Source organism: Bufo bufo, chromosome 4, assembly GCF_905171765.1.
Source record: "Bufo bufo chromosome 4, aBufBuf1.1, whole genome shotgun sequence".
NCBI lineage: Eukaryota > Metazoa > Chordata > Amphibia > Anura > Bufonidae > Bufo > Bufo bufo.
The window spans coordinates 333602087-333625287 of record NC_053392.1 but is presented as its reverse complement, the minus strand read 5'-3'; the positions used below and the strand labels follow the sequence as shown (position 1 = coordinate 333625287).

At 42.7% G+C, this 23201-nt stretch overlaps 1 protein-coding gene across 1 annotated transcript in view; it reads left to right on the top strand.

The window, feature by feature from the left end:
- PDSS2 (decaprenyl diphosphate synthase subunit 2) overlaps positions 1-23201 on the top strand; it is a 239473-nt gene that overhangs the window by 196557 nt on the left and 19715 nt on the right. The window contains exons 5-6 of the mRNA XM_040428832.1: positions 11145-11219; positions 20302-20475. Coding sequence (XP_040284766.1) covers positions 11145-11219; positions 20302-20475 — 249 coding nt within the window. The remainder of the gene's footprint in view (positions 1-11144; positions 11220-20301; positions 20476-23201) is intronic.

Here is a 23201-nt window from a genome sequence, read left to right as displayed (position 1 = left end):
ATGCTGCAGTTGCTTTTGACTGTGTGATCTAAGACACCCAGGTAGGTGCTTCTGCTGGTCCAGGTGGTTATAACAGGTGGCCAGTTCTCATATGAGAGCTGAGCAACCGCTCTTTGATGCACAGGAGACCCATACAGTGCTTAGACTGGGTCGGCCCAGCCTAAGGCCCCTTAGGGACGACAGTAAAAAGGTGTAAAGGTGATCACTAAGGGGATAAGGGGCTTTTCAGCATGACTGGGTCTATACGCATTGAATTTTACTTCAGTTTGAATGCAAATGAAAAATATACTTTATAGTAATATAACAAGTGTGCAATCCATACCAAGAATGAAGATGTTGCTTCTTTTTTCTGCAAAGCGGATTATCAATCAACACATGTGGAAGGCAGATTGATAGCAGACTTAATCCTAGGCATATGAAGGTACCCTTAGATTTTCTAAGTAGTACACCACCTACTCTGGGTTCAGACTGTTTAGCCTATGTGCTCCCATAAATTTCTATAGGGAAAACAGGTTTAAAAAAAAAATCTTAAAAAATTGTCCTTTTGCATGCACTTGACTATATGGTTATATCACTTTTTGTTTATTTATTTTTGCACTCTATGAAAAAAATACGTATACCTTACTTTATAATAAATATATTCCCAAATACCGGTCATTAGTTATAATGGCTCGTTTTGTCTGGGAAGCAATTATCAGGGGAAATAAAATGGCCGCTATCCTAATAGTGCACACAAAACCTGTGCTAATCACACAGCAGGACAAGTTACTTTACAACACTGAGCTAAAGAGCTGCCTCAGTCTCCTCTCCTTCTTGTCAGGGATTACACAACCATTTTCTGACCCACATAACTTTTTTTATATTTCTGTCTATGACTGTGCAGGGGTTAAGTTTTTGCAGTGTGATCTGTAGTTTTTATTGGTATAATTTTTGGGTGTGCATGACTTTTTAATCACTTTTTATTCCGTTTTATTCTGATTTTTTATTTTTGCATTACACCGTTCACTCTTAGGGAAAAATATTTGTAGATTTTAAATGGGCATTTTGGGTTGTAGCAATACCAATGAGTGGTGTTGAGCGAAGCATCCGAAGTGGAATTCAATCTGAAGTTTAGGAAAAATTTGATTCACAACGAATCTGAATTTCTTTGTGCTTCTGGAGAATGAATGTTTTTTTTTTTTCCTTTTTATTCTGAAATGGCGGCTACACGTGTTACGAAGTGAAAGTAAGGAACGCAAGGTCACCCATGCAGACAGCCAATCCGCAGCTAGCCAGCCCCTGTGGTGTCACAACCCTTTAAAAGCCTCATCCCCCGCAGTCTCCACCATTTCACTATGATCAGAGCATAGGGAGAGACATGACAAGTGCTAAGGACAGTGTTCAAGAAAGCTTTTAATTGTAGAATATTGGATAGGGAGAGTGCAGGGACTGTAATGTGAAGCTCAAGGGATCCATAGGAGACAGCACAGTTTGCATCAAAACCTGTATAGGGTATAGAGCTATCTAATTGAACGGTGTCTGCCTTGTTTAATAGATAAGCAATTCCATTAATTCACAATTTGGGGTGAATAACATGTCTAGTTCTACTGTTATTGGGGTTTCCACCTTGTTTAATAGATAAGCAATTCAATTAGGCCTTGATTCTCAAATTGGAGTGGATATCCTGTCTAATATTACTGTTATTGGGGTGTTTACTATGTTTAATGGATAAGTAATTCCATTAGGCCTAGATTCTCAAATTGGGGTGAATAACCTGTATAATTCTACTGTTATTGGGTCTTCACTACTTTATTGGCACTGCTTCCATGTCCTTCTTTTGTTCCACTAAATAGTCATTGGGATACAGCTCCTGCAAGGGCGTACAGTGTTTTTTTTCCTTTATTAAAATCTGCTATATGCTTTTATTTTGGTTTAGCTAGGGATTAGCTACTGTAGGACTGTTGATGGCCTGCACGATGATGTGCACGCCCATATACTGTATGAGACCTCCCTGTCATACTGACACATAGTAAATGTTTCACTACCAGAAAGGACTAGCTATGCATGTTGCTGCAATGCACAGTGATATACACCGAGATACACTCTCCCTGCAGGCCGGGATATAGCTGATTTAACGTGCGTCATGATGAATTAATTTGGAACTAAGTGAATTTCTTGGAGAAATTCGGCAAAGCGTCCGAATCTAATTTTTTAAAAATGCACTCGTCTCTAGCAGTGAGCTTTATTTATAATATGGAGAAAGGGGGTGATTTGAATTATTATTATTTTTTTCTATTTTAACTTTTATTTTTATTTTTTTAAGTCCCCTTAACCTCCCTGGCGGTATGATTATGTCAGGAATTTTGTACCAAAAGTGCAGTGCTCCAGACTAAAAAAAATACCTAGTAGCCATTGGCTCTTGAACTGAAAAATTTAGGAGCCTAATTTAATTTTTAGCCAAACTTTTAGCCAAATCGAAACCGAATCAAAATTTTGGTATCGTGACAGGGTATCGGCGTAGGGTTGTTTCGATACCAAAATTTTGATTCGCTTTCGTCACCATAAAAAAGAATGGCGACAATCAATACCACGCGGAAAACAAAAACGCCAAAAAAAGCCGCGTGCATTTCGCATTTTATGAAACGTTCGGCCCATAATAGTCCTATCCTATTTTTTGGGGTGACAAAAAAAACGTCGAATCGCATGGTTTTTATTTATTTATTTCTGTTACGGCGCTCACCGCATAGGAGATATTTTAAATAATTTAATAGTTTGGACTTTTCGGACGCAGCGCTGTGTAATATGTTTATTTATTTATTTATTGTTTATATATTTTATATGTAAAATTGGGAAAGGGGGTGATTTTAGGGTACTTTCACTCTAGCGTTTTTCTTTTCCGGCATAGAGCTCCGTCACAGGGGCTCTATACCGGAAAATAACTGATCAGGCATATCCCTGTGCATTCTGAACGGAGAGTAATCCGTTTAGGATGCATCAGGATGTCTTCAGTTCAGTCATTTTGACTGATCAGGCAAAAGATAAAACCGCAGCATGCTACGATTTTATCTCCGGTAAAAAAAACTGAAGACATGCCGGATCCGGCATTTTTCCCCATAAGAATGTATTAGTGCCAAAATACCGGAATGCCATGCGCAGACCGGTAAAAATGTGTAAAAAGATACAAGAGGGATCCGTCTGTCCGCATGACAAGCGGAGAGACGGATTCGTTCTTGCAATGCATTAGTGAGATGGATCCGCATCCGGATGCGTCTCACAAATGCTTTCCGTCACATCCAGATCGGCGGATCCGGCAGTTCCGACGACGAAACTGCTTGCCGGATCACACTGCCGCAAGTGTGAAAGTAGCCTTAGGCCTCTTTCAGACGGGTGTCACGTTTTTGCTAGGGATGCGTCCCAGGTGCATTGCGGCAAACCCGCGCGGGTAGGTATGCAATTGCAGTCAGTTTTCACTGCGATTGCGTTCCATTGTTCAGTTTTTATCGCGCGGGTGCAATGTCTTTTGCACGCGCGTGATAAAAAACTGACTGTGGTACCCAGACCCGAACTTCTTCGCTGAAGTTCAGGTTTGGGTTCAAGGTTGTGTAGATGTAATTATTTTCCCTTATAACATGGGTATAAGGGAAAATAATAGCATTCTTAAAACAGGGCTGGAGGGGTTAAAAAAAATAAAAAAAAATTTTTTAACTCCCCTTAATCCATTTGTTCGCGCAGCCCGGCTTCTCTTCTGTCTTCGTCTGTGAGGAAAAGGACCTGTGGTGATGTAACTGCGCTCATCACATGGTCCATCACCATGGTAATGGACCATGTAATGAGCTCAGTGACATCACCACAGGTCCTTTGACAGTTCCTGAAGAAAGAACAGGAGACCGGCAGCTACGCGATCAATTGGAGGAGGTGAGTTATTATTATTTTTTTAACCCTCATTGGCACTGCGCCACCAATATTTATTATACTGGAGTGTTGGGGGGGCGCAGTGCGCCACCAATGTTTATTATACTGGGGTGTTGGGGGGGGCGCACTGCGCCACCAATGAAGATAACTGACCTGTTAATACAAATACAGGAGGCAGGTGCCGGAATCAAATAGCCGGCACCCGACCTCTATGACACCATGACTATGTAACGCACCTGAGGGGTTAACTGCAGCGGATCGCAGCTCCCTGTCATAGAGGTCGGGTGCCGGCTATTTGATTCCGGCACCCGCCTCCTGTATTTGTATTAACAGGTCAGTTATCTTCATTGGTGGCGCAGTGGCCACAGCCCCACCCCTCCTCCTCCCGTTTCTCTTCCTATTGGCGGCGGCAGCAGCACAGGGGGGAGGGAGAGACTCCTTCTCCACTGCGCTGCTGAGAAGAACACCGGCGGCGGGGCAGAGAACTATCATCTCCTGTGCCCCGTCGCTGTATTCAACTGCAGAGCTGCGGCTGTGGGTCTAGTCGCAAATGGTGACAAGACTAAAAAGTCTTGTCTAAGTCGCCATCTGGAGCCCTGAAGTGGTACAATTTTTTGCATGAAATTTGGTGTTATGTATTGTAGGCTAGCAATTCTTAGTAATTACTTACTTAAACCTGACCAAACAAGATTTTAGTAGACATCCCAGATGTGATAAAGTTTCAAACACAAAATCATGAATTATAATCTAATAAATAATATAATTTTATTTAATAATGTCATAAAAAATAATGAAATTTGTCAAACAAAGAAAATTCAATAAACATCCTGAGTGTGATACATTTTTAAACATGGGACTGCACAAAGTCTGACGTCACAATCAGGACAATGGAACCTGGTTTCTTTTCGGACTTTCTTTCCATTGCCATCTCTCTTTGAGCAGCAAACCACGCACATCCTGGTAGGTGCTGCATTTTCTGTGGTTGGCGGGATGTAGTCCATAAAGTGACGACCAGTCAGGCGTTCTGGGTTGACAACGTCAACAGCACGACATCCAGGTCTGTTCACAGCTACTGATGGCGTCTGGTGGTTGACAAAAATCCGCTCAACCACCTTCCATATAAACTCAGAATGAACAAGAGGCTTGTCACTCTTTGCTCTGTGCAGGATATATACATTTCAAAGGCATTGTTCCAGAAGATGCCTGAAGATCTTCTAATATTTTTTTTGCTGTTTGCGCATAGCCGGATAAAATGTCATTGCCTGATCGGCTCTGTCGACACCTCCCATGGTGTTATTATAGTCTATCACGACTTGCGGCTTCAGCACATCTTTCCCACCTTTTGTGTGGACCATGACAGTAGAGGTATTGTGCACAGTACTCATGAGACACACGTCCTTCTTGTCTCGCCATCGCATTGCCATTATCTTACCCTTCTGCCAGGCAACCATTTCTCCGGTTTTGAGTTTTTTCTTAGCAAACATAGATGGCATGTCACGTCTGTTAGGCCTAACGGTACCATATGCATCAGTCTTGTTTTGTAGCAAAACCTCATACAGTTCCGGAAACGTGTAGAAATTGTCCGTGGTCACACAATATCCCTGGTTCAGCAATGGATCCAGCAGTGTACGGACAGATGATGTGGCCATCCTATAGCCGCTGTACCTGGGGTTGAACTTCGTGCCTTTACCGGTGTAAATGACCGAATTCCAGATGTACCCAGTGGATGACTCGCAGAGCATGTAGGATTTGATGCCAAACCGCTCTCTTTTGGATGCAATGTACTGTATCCAGCTTAGGCGTCCCTTGTAGGCCATCAAACTTTCATCTACGCTGACGTCCCTTTCTGGCACGTAGGTCCGCTGGAAATTGGTCACAATAATTTGCCTCACATCCCAGATGAAGTGGAAATACTTAATGATGAGGGAAAACCGGTATTCTGACATCACGGTGCCAAAAAATGGAGTGGCCAGTAACTTATTGGTGGTCCAGTACCATTTCTGGAGCGGTTTTCCCATCACCACCTGAAGAATGATGAGTCCCAGAAACTGCCACATGTCCTCTTTGGTCACCGGTTCCCACTTTCTGCTTCTGGAAAACGTGGCATGCAGCGTAGCGGATTGCTGCTCTTGGTAGCGATTTGTCTCTGTGACAATTTTTTCAATTACCTCCTCAGTGAGGAATAATTGCAGGAATGCCAGAGGGTTGTCACGCTCAACATCTACCTTCATCCCAGGTGATCCAGTGAACAAGAATCTTGGGGGCGCTACCTGGTCCGTATCGCAGTCAATAGGGCACCAAGTGCGCACATGGCTGAGGTCAGGTGCAGGATCATCGCCGTTGTCACTTGCCAGATCAGTGTCAGTGTCAGATGACAAATCTCCCCACAACTCACTATCGCTCAGTTCTGCGAGCACCTCAGTGTCACTGTCGCTGTCACTCAACTGGTCCAAAAGCGCTTTTGTAGTAAAGTTGCGCTTTTTTGATGCCATGTTATAAATATTTTATGGGCACAAATTACAGTAAAATGGTAGGCAAGGGGCACTGTACAGTAATCAAATGTCAGATCTGAGGTTATACAGTGTAATCCTCTCAGATTACAATGTATACCCTATTTTACGTGTGTGTGTCACTTTTTATGTTTATATTTATTAGAATTTCCTGCCCAGTTCCGCTCCCATGCGCAGCTGCTGCTCTCAGGGAACGGAACCAGGAAGTCAAATGCCGGCCGGCGCTCTCAGCGGAGGACATCGCCGGATCGCCGGCAGAAGGTGAAGGGACTCTGCAATGTTACCCCGAGCGTGACTTGGGGTTACCGCTCCTGGCAACGAAAATTAAGCCTGAGTCACGCTCGGGAATACCGCCAAGGAGGTTAATGGACTTTAACATTCCAGGCATCAGATCGTTCAGAGAGCCCGAGGCTGTCATAGCAACTGAATGGCTCCCTCCGTTTCCTTGCAGGGGAGCCGTTCGGTGCGCTGGGAGATCAGCGCTCCTGGAAAATAACAGCTCAGATGTGGTCGCAATTAACCACGGCATCTGAGGGGTTTAAAGTCCATGATCAGTGTTATCGCCAATCACAGACTCTGTTGTCAGGTGTTTTCTCTGTAAAACAGCAGACACCCATTGGCTAGGGCACCCGCTGAGCTTCTGAGCGGGGGCAGTCTTTAAAGATCCAACATGCACAGTAAATTTACAGTGGGTGATTGGCAAGTGGTTAAACAATGATGACTGATAAATTATAAATATTTAGATTCAGATTGCATAGATTTATTTCTAGTCTGAAGTTGGGTGAACATATATATGAATAATATAATATTCCACCTGTATAGACATAGTCCATATGCACTTAAAGAGGACCTTTCATCTGGCAAAAAATTCTGAACGAAGTGTCATGATCTGTACAGCGGTGCCCAGGGATCTCACTGCACTTACTATTATCCCATGGCGCTGCTCCGTTCTCCCGCTATGCCCTCCAGTATGTTCGGTCACTGGGTTATAGTAGGCGGAGACTTGGGGACTTGGTTATAGTAGGAGGAGATCTTCTTCTCCCAGGCTGTAGCACTGGCCAATCGCAGAGCAGAGCTCACACCCTACACCCTGGGAGGTTTTTTTCTCCCAGGCTGTGAGCTCTGTGCTGCGATTGGCCAGCGCTACAGCCTAGGAGAAGGAGACGCCCAGGAGAACAAGGGCAGACTCCTCCTACTATAACCAAGTGACCGAACATACCGGAGGGCATAGCGGCAGAATGGAGCGGCGCCCAGGGATAATAGTAAGTGCAGTGAGATGCCTGGGCGCCGCTGTACATATCATGATACTTAGTTCACAATGTTTTGCCAGATGAAAGGTCCTCTTTAAATTTATGAACATACAGCCCACTTTCAGTTGTAGGTTTTGTATTAGTCCTCGGTACACAATGTTACAACTTTCTGTGTTGCAGTGTAATCTGCCTTTCCTGATAGGCATTGGTTATATGTGGATTAGGTTAGTCAGTGCTATAGTACAGACGTTGGATATGCTGTCCTACTACTGAGGGAGACGGCAGAAGGTAGCAAATGAGCTTCAGATGGCAGCTTCACCCGGCAGCAAACACTGCCTCTTGTCTCCATATTAGAGCAGATGGAGGTGCCTGAAGGCATTTTTATTATTGCATTCAGCACTTACTTATACTGCCCTTTTTGTCCCACATGAACACAAATAATTATGTTTTTAACACTTCTATGTATTTTATTAGGGGTGGGTTGTCAAACATTTGAAGTATGCTGTGAAGTAAACATTACATACATTTTCACATTGCAATGAAGAGACTAAAGGCCTCTGTAGGCATGAATGATCAATGGTGTGGAAAATAGTGGTCGAGGATCTGACAGACCTTTCTATCTTTACTGCTGGCAGGGAACACTTACTGTTACTGATTACCAATAGCAACAGTTTTTATTGTGACACAAATGTTCAAAATCAAAAATAAACATTTTTATCTTTTATGAGTGATCTTCTAGTTGCATATATTGGAACGTATCATTTATACAAAGTATCTTGTTGTAACACCTAGGGGAAGATTTATCATTTCTTTTGCTCCAGCAAAGTGGCATTAAAAAGTTGCAAGATGTATGTTTGCGACTTTTCAATGCAACTTTTTGAAAGACAAAAAGTTGTAAGTGCCTCATTTTATGCCGTCCTCGCCACTTTAACAAAAGGGGGCATGGTAGAGGCTGGAAAGGGGTGTGGCCAACAGCTAAGACAAATTTACCTTCCGTTAAACCAGTTTTCTGATGCAAATTAAGCCAGAACGGTAGCTCTGAGCTGTTGTACATTTCTGTTTAGGTGCACAAACTGCCAGAGGATGCATCTAATTTATGATAAGGCCTGTGCCTCGTCATAAATGGGGTACATCCTCCAACACTGCAGGGGATATCAAGACCGATGCAGAAAGCACTTGTCTTGATAAATCTCGCCCTTAATGTTGTAAGTGCAAACTAAAGGTGAAGTGTAAAACTTTGTTTAAAGGCAGGGGCGTAGCTAGAAATGACTGGGCCCCATAGCAAAAAAAAAATTATGGGCTCCCACCCCCACATACCTCTCGGACCTCGCCGCCACATCCGCAGCTCCTCATGCACTTGCGACGGTTACGCGTAGGACCGAGCACAGACAGTTGGTCACTGGCAACGCATTTGTGCCAGTGTAGGAAATGTCTAAACCTAAATGTCTGTGTATTAAAGATTGTCGCCCCCCCTCCCCTGTATTAAAATCATTGGTGGGCAGTGCGCCCCCCCCTCGGTATAAAAATTATTGGTGGGCAGTGCACCCTCCCCTGTATTAAAATCATTGGGGGGCAGTGCGCCCCCCCCCCTCGGTAAAAAAATTATTGGTGGGCAGTGCACCCTCCCCTGTATTAAAATCATTGGTGGGCAGTGCGCCCTCCCCCCCTCCCCTGTATTAAAATCATTGGTGGGCAGTGCGCCCTCCCCCATCATTGGTGGCTCCGATCGGTTACCATGGCAGCCAGGACGCTACTTAAGTCCTGTCTGCCATGGCCAGTTACTCTGCAGCATACTTACATGCGCTGTGGCCGCCTGGCGCTGCTTCTTCTTGTAACTTGTCACAGGTCTGTGCGGCACATTGCTTATGCTTATAGCAATGCGCCGCACAGACCTGTGATGAGTTACAAGAAGGAGGAGCGCCCGGCGGCCACAGCGCATGCAAGTATGCTGCAGAGTAACGGGCCATGGCAGACAGGACTTCAATACCGTCCTGGCTGCCATGGTAACCGTTCGGAGCCCCAGCATTACACTGCTGGGACTCCAATCGGAACTGCCGCTGCCACCAATGAAGGGGGGGGCCCTATCGCACCGCCCTTAGCCACTCGCCACTTGAATTTTTTATTTTTTTTATCCTCAGCCGGCAGCCCGGCCCCAGTGGCGTAGGGCCTCATAGCCATTGCTATGGCTACTATGGCGATCCCTACGCCACTGTTTAAAGGGAACCTGTCCTGTTAAAAATGCAGGCCTTTCTACAGGCAGCATGGTATAGACCAGGATGAGTGGAGCAGACTGATAGTTTGTGAGAAAGGTTTCAGTATAACTTATATGTCATTCACTTAAATTCCTGCATATTCTAGACTTTGGAGTCATGGAGGCGGTCCTATCAGTGATTGACATCTGTCTGTATACATCGTCATAGAGGGAAGGCTGTCAAATCACTGATAGGACCGTCTCCTTGATGCCATAGTCGGAAATGAGAAGGAATGAAATACAACTAATAGTGAATCTTTTCCCACAAAACTAAATATCAACCTGCTCAGCTCCTCCACCTCAGGCCACATGTTCCCATTAATGATAACCAAGAAGCATTCCAGAATGTTTCAGTCCTGATTATGTCCAAAAACATGCTAAACCAAGAAAATGCTAAGACTTTATCATTTTCTAAGGAGATTAAACTCTTAAGTTTTATGTATCTACTGTAGCTAAAAATGGTATCACCTTTATGTCATAAAAGCAATGTTCTTGAAGAGTAACAAATCCCAGAATATTGTGGTTGATCTCAGATGGTTGCATATCTAAACATTTTATTACAATATTTACTGGAATATCCATATTCTTTAGAAGATAACTTTGGTGTGAATAAATAAAACTGGCTCATCTCATTAAAGATATGGTAGTGTGTGAATGAAGTCATCAAACAGTAAGGTCTAAAGCCTTAAAGGGATTTTCCAGATCCCCAAAACATTTTGTTGAAGGGCAGTCAGTAATGGTCTAAAATATGAAGAAAAAAAAAAAAGAAGAGGAGACTTACATGTGCAATCCCCTGCTGTTCTATTAATCTTAGTGGTCTTTGTTGCACTGCAGCACTTGACTACTCCACTTGATCGTTGCAGCTCGCGATAACACAAGCTAGTTGGGTACGTCAACAGTACAATGACGCGCTGCAGCAATGACCTGCCTGCCTATTCTATGACCAAGGATTATTTTTTATTTTAGATTTTCCAGGCTCTCATCAAAATATGAAGAAGGTCCAGAAAAACTATTAACGTGGTCATACACATGAGACCAAGGTTGTTGAACCAGCAGAAGAGGCAACCAACTAAGCTAATATGTATTAGATTATCAGCCAGCATTCGTTAGAGCAGATGTCGGGATCTAAGCTTCACTATATGTTAGGTTCAGACTAGAAGCAATAACATTTATTTGAAAATTGTTTACTAATGTGTTGTGTTATCTGATATCTACTGAAAAAATTATATCAATGTTGTTGCAGTTGTAGAGTTAGTATCTGGTGCCAATGGTGATCTGGTGCAAGGAATATACTATGAAAATTCATATTTGCCAGAGGTGAGTATCATATTTTACAATTAAGATACAATTTGCATTAGTACCGTCCATCAAATCTTAATATTTAAAAATTTGTGGGGGAGGGGTAAAATAAACTTAAAAAGAAAAACCCTATTCACGAGTTAAATTGTACTGGAACCTCCACTCTGATCCCTCTTCCTCCAATCCTCCAGGGGTGTGCAGCACACATGTACCAGTTATAACTGCTGCACCGATCACTAGCCTCAGTGGTCACATGTGCATAAACAGCACTTGACCGTTCAGGCCCATGATTGGCTGCAGCAGTCATATGAATGACACATGACCGCTGCAGGGAATATCCAATGCTCTCAGCCAGTCATTGGCTGCACAGACGAAAGGTGACCAAGTCCATGACCCAGCCCAAATAAAATGCTGGGGACTTAAAGGTGATGGGACTGATGGAGAGCAGGTAATTATAAAAAGTGCAGTGGGAGATGCAGGATGGGGCCTTTAGTTAATAGTTAATTATTCCCAGAAAACCACTTTAAGTGTTGTGAGTATTTTGCACTTTACAACTGATTTAGTTTAACCAATCACTGGCAACAGGAGTCGTCCCAGAAGAATTGAAATTGGCAAATGTTGTGCCCAATCACAAGAAAGGTAGTAGGGAGGAATCGGGAGACTATAGGCCAGTAAGCCTGACATCAATAGTGGGGAAATTAATGGAAACCATACTTAAGGAGAGGATTGTGGACAATCTAAAATCCCATGGATTGAAAGATGAAAACAGCATGGGTTTACTTCAGGGAGATCATGTCAAACTAATCTTATTGATTTTTTTGATTGGGTGACTAAAATAATAGATGAGGGGAGGTGCAGTAGACATCTAGACTTAGTAAGGCTTTTGATACTGTCCCACATAGAAGGCTTTATCAATAAATTGCAGTCTTTGTGCTTGGACTCCCATATTGTTGATAGATTAGGCAGTGGCTGAGGGACAGACAACAGAGGGTTGTAGTCAATGGAGTATATTCAGACCATGTCTTGTTACCAGTGGGGTACCTCGGGGATCTGTTACTGGACCCATGTTGTTTTAATATCTTTATCAGCGAAATAGCAGAAGGCCTCAAAGGTAAGGTGTGTCTTTTTGCTGATGACACAAAGATTTATAACAGGGTTGATGTTCCTGGAGTCTATAATCAAATGATTGATTGTTATAGTTCCCTTTGGGAACAAAAACAAAGTGTAAAAAAAATTAATAAAGTTTTTACAAATAAAAAAAAACATGAACGCTTAATTTACCCCCCTTTCCCCAAAGTGAGAATTTTTTAAATACACCATGTGTATCGTCGTGTGCGTAAATTCCCTTACGATCAAAATATAAAAGTATTAATCCAATACAGAAATATTTTTGGGTCACTTTCTCCCACAACATTTTATAAAATGTGAATCACAAAGCCGTACACAGCCCAGAATGGATCAATGAAAAGTACAGATCGCCTCACAAAAAATGAGCCCTCATACAGGTCCGCACACATAACTACCAAAAAGATTAGGGGTCAGAATATGTCAGCAAAAAAAATACTTTAAAAAAAAAAAAATTCTTTTTTTTTCAACATCAAAATGCAAGTAAAAGTATACATATTGTGGTATCGCTGTTTTGTACTGACCTAGAGAATGAAGATCACAAGTGAGGTTTTACCGCGATAATGAACGCCGTAAAAAAAAAAAAAAAAAAAACAGGTGGCAAAATTGCATTTTTTTCCAAATTCCTCCACCTTTGAAATTTTTTTACCACTACATTCTATGCAATATTAAATGGTGGTGTTGGAAAGTACAACTTGCCCGCAAAAGATAAGCCCTCGACTATGTGAATGAAAAAATAAAAAAAGGTATTGGCTCTGGGAAGGTGGTGGAGCAAAAACGCGAAGTAAAAAAAACCTCTGGGGTAGAAGGGTTAAAGAACTTATGGGGTCATTTATCAAAACTGGTGTGAAGTAGATCTGGCTTAGTTGCCCTTGGCATCCAATCAGATTCCACATTTAATTTTTGACAGCTCCTTTGGAAAATTAAAGGTGGAATCTGATTGGTTGCTAAGGGCAACTAAGGCCAGTTCTACTTTACACCAGATTGCTAAATGACCGCTTTAATCTGTATAACCTTGAGAAAAGAAGGGAAAGGGAGGACATGATCGAAACCTTAAGCGTGTTAAAGGCATAAAAAGTTTTAGGAATAAAGTGTTTAATAAAAAAAAAATACAACAACACAAAACAAGAGGACACAACCAAAAAAGGTTGGGGAGGGGGGGGTCACATTAGAGCAAGGTGTCAAACTTGAGATCACCATACCCAGGTAGCCATAATAAAAAAAGGTTCATAATGTATGGATGCAACTGAGTTAGGGCTCATGCACACAAACGTATCTGTTTTTTGCGTCCACAAAACACAGATACCGGCCGTATGCATTCCACATTTTGCGGAACGAACATCCAGCCCATAATGGAACAGTCCTATCCTTGTCTGTAATGCAGAGTGCTTCTTTAAACAGCCATTTCATCTGCCCAAGCCTGTAGCTTCAGGCTGTTACATTAACCCCTTAAGGACTCAGGGCGTACCGGTACGTCCTAAGTTTAAATCGAGATTGCGGAGCTGTGGGGGTTAATCCGGACATGATGCCGGCTGAAATCCTTCAGCCTTTAACATCCCCAAAAAATAAAATATCATTCCCAAAATAATTCAACATGAAGTAGGACATATGGAAATGTAAAGTCATCACAATTTTTGGGGTAATACTATGTTTACAGAAGTAGAGAACAGAAATATTGAAATTTGCTAATTTTTCCAATTTTTGGTAAATTAGGTTTTTCTTATGGAAAAAAACATATTTTTTTTACTTCATTTTACCAGTGTCATGAAGTACAATATGTGACGAAAAAACAATCTAAGAATGGCCTGGATAAGTCAAAGCATTTTAAAGTTATCACCACTTAAAGTGACACTGGTCAGATTTGCAAAAAATGCCATGTCTTAAGGTGAAATAGGGCTGAGTCCTTAAGGGGTTAATAGCCCTCCATTCTTTTCTATTACCGATCCAATTTAATTAAACCTAATTACACACATTTTCCCCTAGACCCAGCATTCTCATTTCATGTGCTAAAATTTATGTGGCACAATGTCAATTGTAAGAAAAGACCATATATACAACATCCAACAGCAGGTACCCAGGTCCAATGCAGGCCCTCCTCAACAGATAGTTTCACTGGACAGACCCCTGGTACACCCAATACTGATATGGGAGTTGTACGTTTATTTCCATTGAAATACTCCAAGATAGCAACTTTAGCTAGAAAACATTTTACCACGAATAGAGTTTAATCTTACAAACTTATAGTTTCCTCAGTCACTACTTTTTGACACCTTTCTGAATATTGGCACCACTTTTGCTATACACCAGTTCTGCAGAGTGAGAACCAATGGTTGAACGGAATTTTAAACTCCTCAAATCTTCTATGTACTGAGATAACTCCCAGGTACAGTACATTGAAAATGGATAAATTGATTGGTATAACAATTTTATTTTTGGCGATTAACAGAAAACCAGGCTTTAATGTGCTGTATTTCATCCAATCCTCTATGAAGTTCTGAACTGTCATTATATTACCTTCTTACCATTGCTGAATTAATAGGTCTGTCTGTGCATGGTGAATTTTGATATGACGCTTCCTTGCTACAAAAGATATTGTTTCTTTTCAAATCAGTCTCTAATTTTGTGATCCCTCCTCTCCGTGTAACATTGCACCTCTTGGCACGTGCTCAAGTTAGTAAGATTAGAGTCTGCTGCAGGAATTTGATTTAGTCTCTGGTTTTGATTTCTAGAAAGATGATACCTTATAAGAGTGAGATGGGTTTGAATTTCATTCTTTTCTAGGCATATCAAGTGTTGCACTTTCTACAATAGGCAACAGTTCAACAACATATTTTGCACAGAATAATGACACTATTAGCATACAGCCTGTTTATTATTAACATGACATAATAATGTAAGCTGTTAGTGACTGTCCTTTGCACTTTTAAAGGAACCTGTCACCGGGATTTTGTGTATAGAGCTGAGTACATGGGTTGCTAGATGGCCGCTAGCACATCCGCAATATTCAGTCCCCATAGCTCTGTGTGCTTTTATTGTGTAAAAAAAAACGATTTGATAGATATGCAAATTAACCTGAGACGAGTCCTGTCCCTGAGATAAGTCCAGCGTGAAGGAACCCAGCACCGCCCCGCATCCTCAGAATATCCTCCTTGCTCCTCGACATCAGAAAGCCAGAGAGCCATAATCTCGCGATGCGCAAGCTAGCGCATGCACAGTGTCGTCATAGTGTTCCTTCCCTGTGCTAGCATCAGCCTTAGGGAATGAACTGCGCATGTGCTAGCTCGCGCATCGCAAGATCACGGCTCTCTCCAACTTTCTGACGTCGGGGAGCAAGGAGGAGATTCTGAGGATGCGGGGCGGCGCTGGACTCCTCTCAGGGACAGGACTCATTTCAGGTTATTTTGCATATGTATCAAATCTGTTTTTGTACACAATAAAAGCACACAGAGCTATGGGGACTGGGTATTGCGGATGTGCTAGCGGCCATCTAGCAACCCATGTCCTCAGCTCTATACACAAAATCCCGGTGACAGGTTCCCTTTAAATTGTATTCATATAATTGGGAAGGTGACTATTTCCTAGTCTCTAAACAATGACATAAATTACAGTTCTTCATCTGACCTAAAATATGATTGTGATACATTGTGCAGTGAAAAAGTTTCAATTTTTTGCTAAAAAAATGTATAGCATTTTTTCTGCAGCTTGTGTTACTCTTCAAAAATGTGGGTAGAAATAGGGTAGAAAAATTGTGTAAATTAAAGCTGAATTTGGCATAGATTTAATTTGCTCTACGGACAGCCAAAACATTTGCCAATTTATTAAGAATCGTGTTCTTAATAGATTTGAGACATTTTACGCCAGCAGGGTCTGGGGCCGTAAGTATACATTTTTTATTATTATTATGACAACTCCTTTAAGCCACAGGATAGGGAATAACTGATCAGTGGGATCCTGCTTCTGGAAACACCATTGATCACAAAAACTGGACACCTGTACACCGCAGGGCACTCCAAAATGAATGGAGCAGCAGGTCAAGCTTGCACGCTGCAGCTTCATTTACTCTATGGGCCCTGCCAGAGATATGGGGAGCTATGCTCAGCTATCTCCACCAGTCCTCTTAGAAATGAATTAGGCCCCTTTCACACAGCGAGTATTCCGCGCGGATGCGATGCGGGAGGTGAACCCGCACTGAATACTGACCCATTCATTTCTATGGGCTGTGCACACGAGCGGTGATTTTCACGCATCACTTTTGCGTTGCGTGAAAATCCGCAGCATGCTCCTCTTTGTGCGTTTTTCACGTAACGCAGGCCCCATAGAATGAATGGGGTTGCGTGAAAATCGCAAGCATCCGCAAGCAAGTGCGGATGCGGTGCGATTTTTCACGCACGGTTGCTAGGAGACGATCAGGGTGGAGACCCGAACCTTATTATTTTCCCTATAACATGGTTTATAAGGGTAAATAATAGCATTCTGAATACAGAATGCTGAGTAAAACAGGGCTGGAGGGGGTTAAAAAAAATAAAAAATCATTTAACTCACCTTAATCCACTTGCTCGCGATGCCGGGCATCTCCGTCTGACTCTTTTACTGTATAGGACCTGTGGAGAGCATTAACTATAGTTTAAGGACCTGGGATGACGTCACTCTGGTCATCACATGGTACGTCACATGATCTTTTACCATGGTGAATCACCCCAGGTCCTTAAACTATAGTTAATGCTCTCCACAGGTCCTATACAGGTAAAAGAGTCAGACGGAGATGCCCGGCATCGCGAGCAAGTGGATTAAGGTGAGTTAAATGATTTTTATTTTTTTTTAACCCCCTCCAGCCCTGTTTTACTTAGCATTCTGTATTCAGAATGCTATTATTTTCCTTATAACCATGTTATAAGGGAAAATAATACTATTTACAGAACACCGATCCCAAGCCCGAACTTCTGTGAAGAAGTTCGGGTTTGGGTACCAAACACGCGCGAATTTTTCTCACGCGAGTGCAAAACTCATTACAATGTTTTGCACTCGCGCGGAAAAATCGCGGGTGTTCCCGCAACGCACCCGCACATTTTTCCGCAACGCCCGTGTGAAAGAGGCCTTAAGCAGCAGTGCTCGTGCCCAACCTGTTCATTTCGGGGGTGCTTTGCAGGGTATTTCTGTTAATCGTTGGACTTTCCATCTTGTGGAATGGGAATAATTTGAAATTACCTGAATAACCCTTTAAGTCAGGATGATTCTTATATTCCTATATATTCTTATATTTTCATCAAGGAGGATCACAATTAGCTTGATGACATTAGGTTAGGATGACATTTATATATGAATCGTATTAATAAAGCTTTTAAAGCTTTATTCATCATCATGTTTGGAGTAATAACCTAACTTCTTTTCTACATCTAATGATGAATGGGCACCATGGGAATTTGAAAATGATCCGTTTTACTTCAAAATTTGCATTAGAGAAAGACATTCTGGAAATGTACATAGGGGGAGATTTATAAAAAATGGAGTAAAGGAGCTCCTTTGGAAAATAAAAGATGGAATCTGATTGGTTACTATGGACAACTAAGCCAGTTTTCCACTTCACCACCATGACGGCCCAGAGAGATTGACCCCTGACCTCTGTAGGGGCAGGAACAGAGAAGGTTAAAAGGACCCCTCCCACCACCCATTCACCAGTGTGTTCCTGCCCCTATAGTGGCCAGGACAGAGAAAAGTCCTCTCTGGCTTTCAGGGAGGTAAAGTGGATAAGGACCTCTTTTTATTATTTTTCGGTACCTGGGTGACCGCATCGGCGGTGAATATTGCCTCCCTTGCGGGCCTTTCATCCAGGACTGCGTCCCCTGCTCTCCGGCGGACCCAGTTTCAAAGCTGACAGGGACACGCCGGGGTCCACACTCCCTGTTGTGGGAAGCCTGCCCTGAGCTGCCACTGGGTCACCTACCTCCCTGTGTAGGTAGCTGACCGGAGAACGTTTTGCGCAGGCGCGCGCGTCTGACGTCACTTCCGGCCGCCGGACGAAACCTGGAAGTGGATGTCTTCTACAAAAATGCTCACAAGCACTTTCCCGCTGCGCTCTCTGCATCGCTCTCTGTATCACCGGAGGACATGTCGGACCAGGAGAAGGAGCCGACCGCTCCAGAGCGCCCCTGTGTGAGTAGCCCACCTGGGCATGCCGGCAGCTTGACAGATGGGGGCCAGGGGGAGGGTGCCTTAGTTTGACTGTTCTGATAACCACTAGTATGTGCCCCTCCCCCTGGGGTCTTCTGGTATACTGCATCTAAGTTTATGCACCTATACTGGATCGACAAAAAAATGTATGGGCTGCTCTCTCACTTTAGGCCAAACTTGCTTTAAAAAAGCCCAGAAAGACCGCCAGATGCATCCAGTGCTCCGTCAGGCTTCCCGACGATTACGCTAAGAAACTTTGCAAGGATTGTATTGCCAAGTTGGAGACAGAAGAACAGCCCTCAATTATGCAGGAATTAGAACTATGATTCAGGAGGAAGTTAAATCTAAAGCGAGATGAGTGACCTTCAAAGGCGGTCAGGGATACAATGGGGGTAGAGGATATCCAGCGACCCCATACAGTTCAGGAAGAGATGTTTGGGGGATTGAAGGTCAGATGCTCCCGTGTATTCCCCATAAACGAAAACATTAAAGAGATGGTGATGGATGAATGGGCCCATCCAGAGAAGAAACTAGGGATTTCCAAAGAATTCAGGAACCGCCTTGTATTTGACCCGTCAGACTCTAAGATCTTTGACAAGGTTCTCAGAATTGACGTCCAGGTGGCCAAAGTTAATAAAAAAAACTCGCTACCATTCGAGGACTCCTGTCAGTTAAAGGACACCATGGAAAGGAAGGCAGACAGTCTATTAAAAAAATCCTAGGAGGCAGCTATGTTTAGTGCTAAGACAAACATAGCCGCTACTTCAGTCGCCAGGTCTATGTACCTGTGGCTGAATGAGTTAGAAAATCATCTAATTAACAAGACGTCCAGGGAACAAATTCTAGACTATTTCCCTTGTTAAAATCCTGCCAAAAGTAGTAACAGACTTCCATAGAACCAGGAGATCGTTCTTCCCTCCTTTTGTGAGAATCCTAAAAATTCTGGGGAGGAACGATTCCATACCCTGGACGTCAAACGGACAGTACTAATATACCTAGAAGCCACTAGGGACCTAATAAAGGTGGACAATTTACTAGCACTCTTCTGTGGTAAAAATAAAGGGAAGGCAGCTTCCAGATCTACCATTGCCCGCTGGGTAAAACAGACTATTTCAGACTGCTACAGGATCGAAGGCATCAGTTGTCCAGACGTCATTCGGGCTCACTCCACGAGAGCCATATCTGCCTCATTCGCTGAAAGGGCAGGAGCTTCCCTAGATCAAATATGCCGGGCCGCAACCTGGTCCAGTGTAGACATTAAACATTATAGACTTGACTTATCCAGGTCTTCCGACCTGGCCTTTGGTCGCAAGGTCCTACAGGCCGTTGCCCCACCCTAAGACGTATATAATCTGTTATGTCTCTCTGGGCCGTCATTGTGGTGAAGTGGAAAGCCGGAATTAGACTTACCGGTAATTTATTTTCCACGAATCCACCATGACGGCATGATATCCCACCCCAAAAATTATTATAATGACTTGGTATGAGTTAATACCAAAAAAGTTGTTTCACTTCTTAACCGGTGGTTGTGGCACTATAATCTAGAATTCACTGGTGAATGGTGGTGGGAGGGGTCCTTTTAAGCTATCTCTGTTCCTGCCCCTACAGAGGTCAATCTCTCTGGGCCGTCATGGTGGATTCGTGGAAAATGAATTACCGGTAAGTCTAATTCCGGCTTTCCTTTACATCAGTCTTGATAAAACTCTCCCATAGTGTAGCAATATAAAATGCTATAGCATGTATATTGTATGTTAAAAAACAGCAGTAGGTATGGAGTTTCATATTTTCTTACCCATGTTTATTTTAGAAAAATGCCTTCACTGATGACATTGGAATAACAAACTGGATGGAACACATTTTTCTTCTCATGGTGCACTGTAGGGCTAAAAGCTGTCAAGCAGCTATGGAACTAGCAAAGCATGATCCAGAGGTCCAGTCTATGGCTTTTCAGTATGGAAAGCATATGTCTTTAAGCTATAAGGTAAGATATATTGTCAGAGTCCTGTCACTATTAGTTTTCCAGTTTAGAGGTATGTCATTTTACATACTAATGGTGGAGAGGATCAGATGGGTTTTGGGTGTTAAATTATATTCACAGAAAAAAAAAAAACATATTCTACTACTGTTTTTCATTATACAGGGGTGGCCCACGAAAAAGTAGCCCAGTCTCTAATATCTCCAAATCAAACTGCCTAATAGTAAATCTATCAGCTTTCAGTCCCTACAGGACTCTGAAAAAATGAAAGGTGAGCTCTAATTGGTTGCTATGGACAGATTTACTATTAGGCAGTTTGATTTGGAGATTTTGGAGGTGGGCTACTTGTTCGTGGGACACCTTGTATTATATGAATACACGTCATGATCGGTATGGTGGGGGGCCTTTTCCTTCTACACCTTAAAGAGGACCTTTCACCGATTCTTACCCTATGAACTAAGTATACAGACATGTGGAGCAGCGCCCGGGGATCTCTCTGCACTTACTATTATCCCCGGGCGCCGCTCCGTTCTCCTGCTATGCCCTCCGGTATCTCCGTTCCCTAAGTTATGGTAGGCAGAGTCTGCCCTAGCGCTGGCCAATCGCATTGCAGAGCTCACAGCCTGGAGAGAAAATAACCTCCCAGGCTGTGAGCTCTGCGCTGCGATTGGCCAGCGCTAGGGCAGACTCCGCCTACCATAACTTAGGACTGGTATCTCCGCCTACTATAACTTAGTGAGCGAAGATACCGGAGGACATAGCGGGAGAACGGAGCGGCGCCCGGGATAATAGTAAGTGCAGTGAGATCCCCGGCGCCGCTCTACATATCTGTATAGTTAGTTCATAGGGTAAGAATCGGTGAAAGGTCCTCTTTAACCTCCATTTACAATTCTGGAAGACTCTTGTGAAATAAACTCTTCCAAATAGCCGCGGGTACTTTATTTATTGGCAGATAGTAAAATATTAGTGGAGGAACTGAATTATCGGTTTACTTTGCCCTTGCGTGCAGGATTGACCATTTCTGGGTTAAATATGTAACTAAAACTCTTTCCTTTTGAATGAAAAAAAAAATCACAAGGAATTATTTCTGGTGCAATAATGACTAGACTGAGACTGGCTGATGGTTACAAAGTTGATAAGGCTGAAAAAAGACATAGGTCCATGAAGTCCACCTATAATCCTACTGTGATTTAGAAAAAGGAAAAAAATCCTATAAGGCTCCATTTACACGTCCGCAAAATGGGTCCGCATCCGTTCCGCAATTTTGGGGAACGGGTGCGGACCCATTCATTCTCTATGGGGACGGAATGGATGCGGACAGCACACAGTGTGCTGTCCTCATCCGCATTTGAGGTGGGCGGCCCCGATCTTTGGGTCCGCAGCTCCGCAAAAAGATAGAGCATGTCCCTATTCTTGTCCGCAGCTTGCGGACAAGAATAGGCATTTCTATGGGGGTGCCGGGCTGGTGTGTTGCGGACCCGCAACACACCACGGACGTGTGATTGCAGCCTTAGTGTGACTTTGTGCTTAAAGTTTTTCTGGCATTTTAAAGGGCTTTGCAATGTTTGGAGCATTTTTTTTGCCTCAATTTTGAGGCAAAAACACCAGCTCCAGATGTTGCATGGAAGTCTGGGAGAAATGCTAAACACAGGACAAATAAGTGTTTTCTGGACTTGGTGTTTTTTTCAGCCTTAAAGTGCGTTTTATGGGGGGACTGGAATTTTTTGTTTTTCAAAAGGTAGCATGTTTGGTGTTTTTGTAAGACAGACATACCATAAATGACAGATGCTAAAATAGAATAGGCAAAAATGCCCCAGAAAAACACTACAGAAATGGCGACCAAGTTAGGCATTTTCTTTACTCCAAATATGGCAATCAGAATAAATCCCTTCCCCAGCAACCTAGCATACCCTGCTATATTTGACATAAAAAAGACATCCTGAATTTGGCCCTTCACCCTGCTTGAATTTTATGAATCAACCATCACAACATCCTGTGACAAAGAGTTCCATAGTCTCACTACTCTTACAATAAAGAATCTCCATCTGTGTTGTACATAACTCAAACTTTGTTTGGAAACATTGTAAAGGTTTCTATTTCTGAGGCTGTTGTTTATAGCTTTCCTCTTTAGATAACCAAAACTTACAGCGGAAGTGATGAAAAAACTGAAAAACGGTACAAAATCTTTCAACTCTTTAAGGATTGGGCCAATTTTTAAATTTAGCATTTCATATTTTCCTTCCTACCTTCCAAGATCAATAAGTTGTATTTTTTTTTATTTGACCATTTCATTTACCATATCTTATACTGAAAAAAGGGAAAACTTTGTGGGGTAAAAATCGAAAAGATAAAGAAACAGCAATTCCACCATTTTTGGGGGGTTCAGTTTTTACAGCATTCGCAATGCACTAAATATGACAGACATATTCTGCGGGTCAGTACAACTGCAGCAATACCAATTTTATCTAATTTATGTTTTACTACTTTGAAAAAGTGGTAAAAAAAAACACAAACACTCATATATGATATTGCCATGCCACAATCCGTATAATAAAGATAACGTTATTTTAACTGCCCCCTAAGGCCTCAGCACACGGCCGTTGTTTTGGTCGCCATCCGAGCCATTCACTTCAGTGGGGCCACAAAAGATGCGGACAGCACTCAGTGTGCTGTCTGCATCCGTTGCTCTGTTCCGTGGCCCCACTAAAAAAATATAACCTGTTCTATTCTTG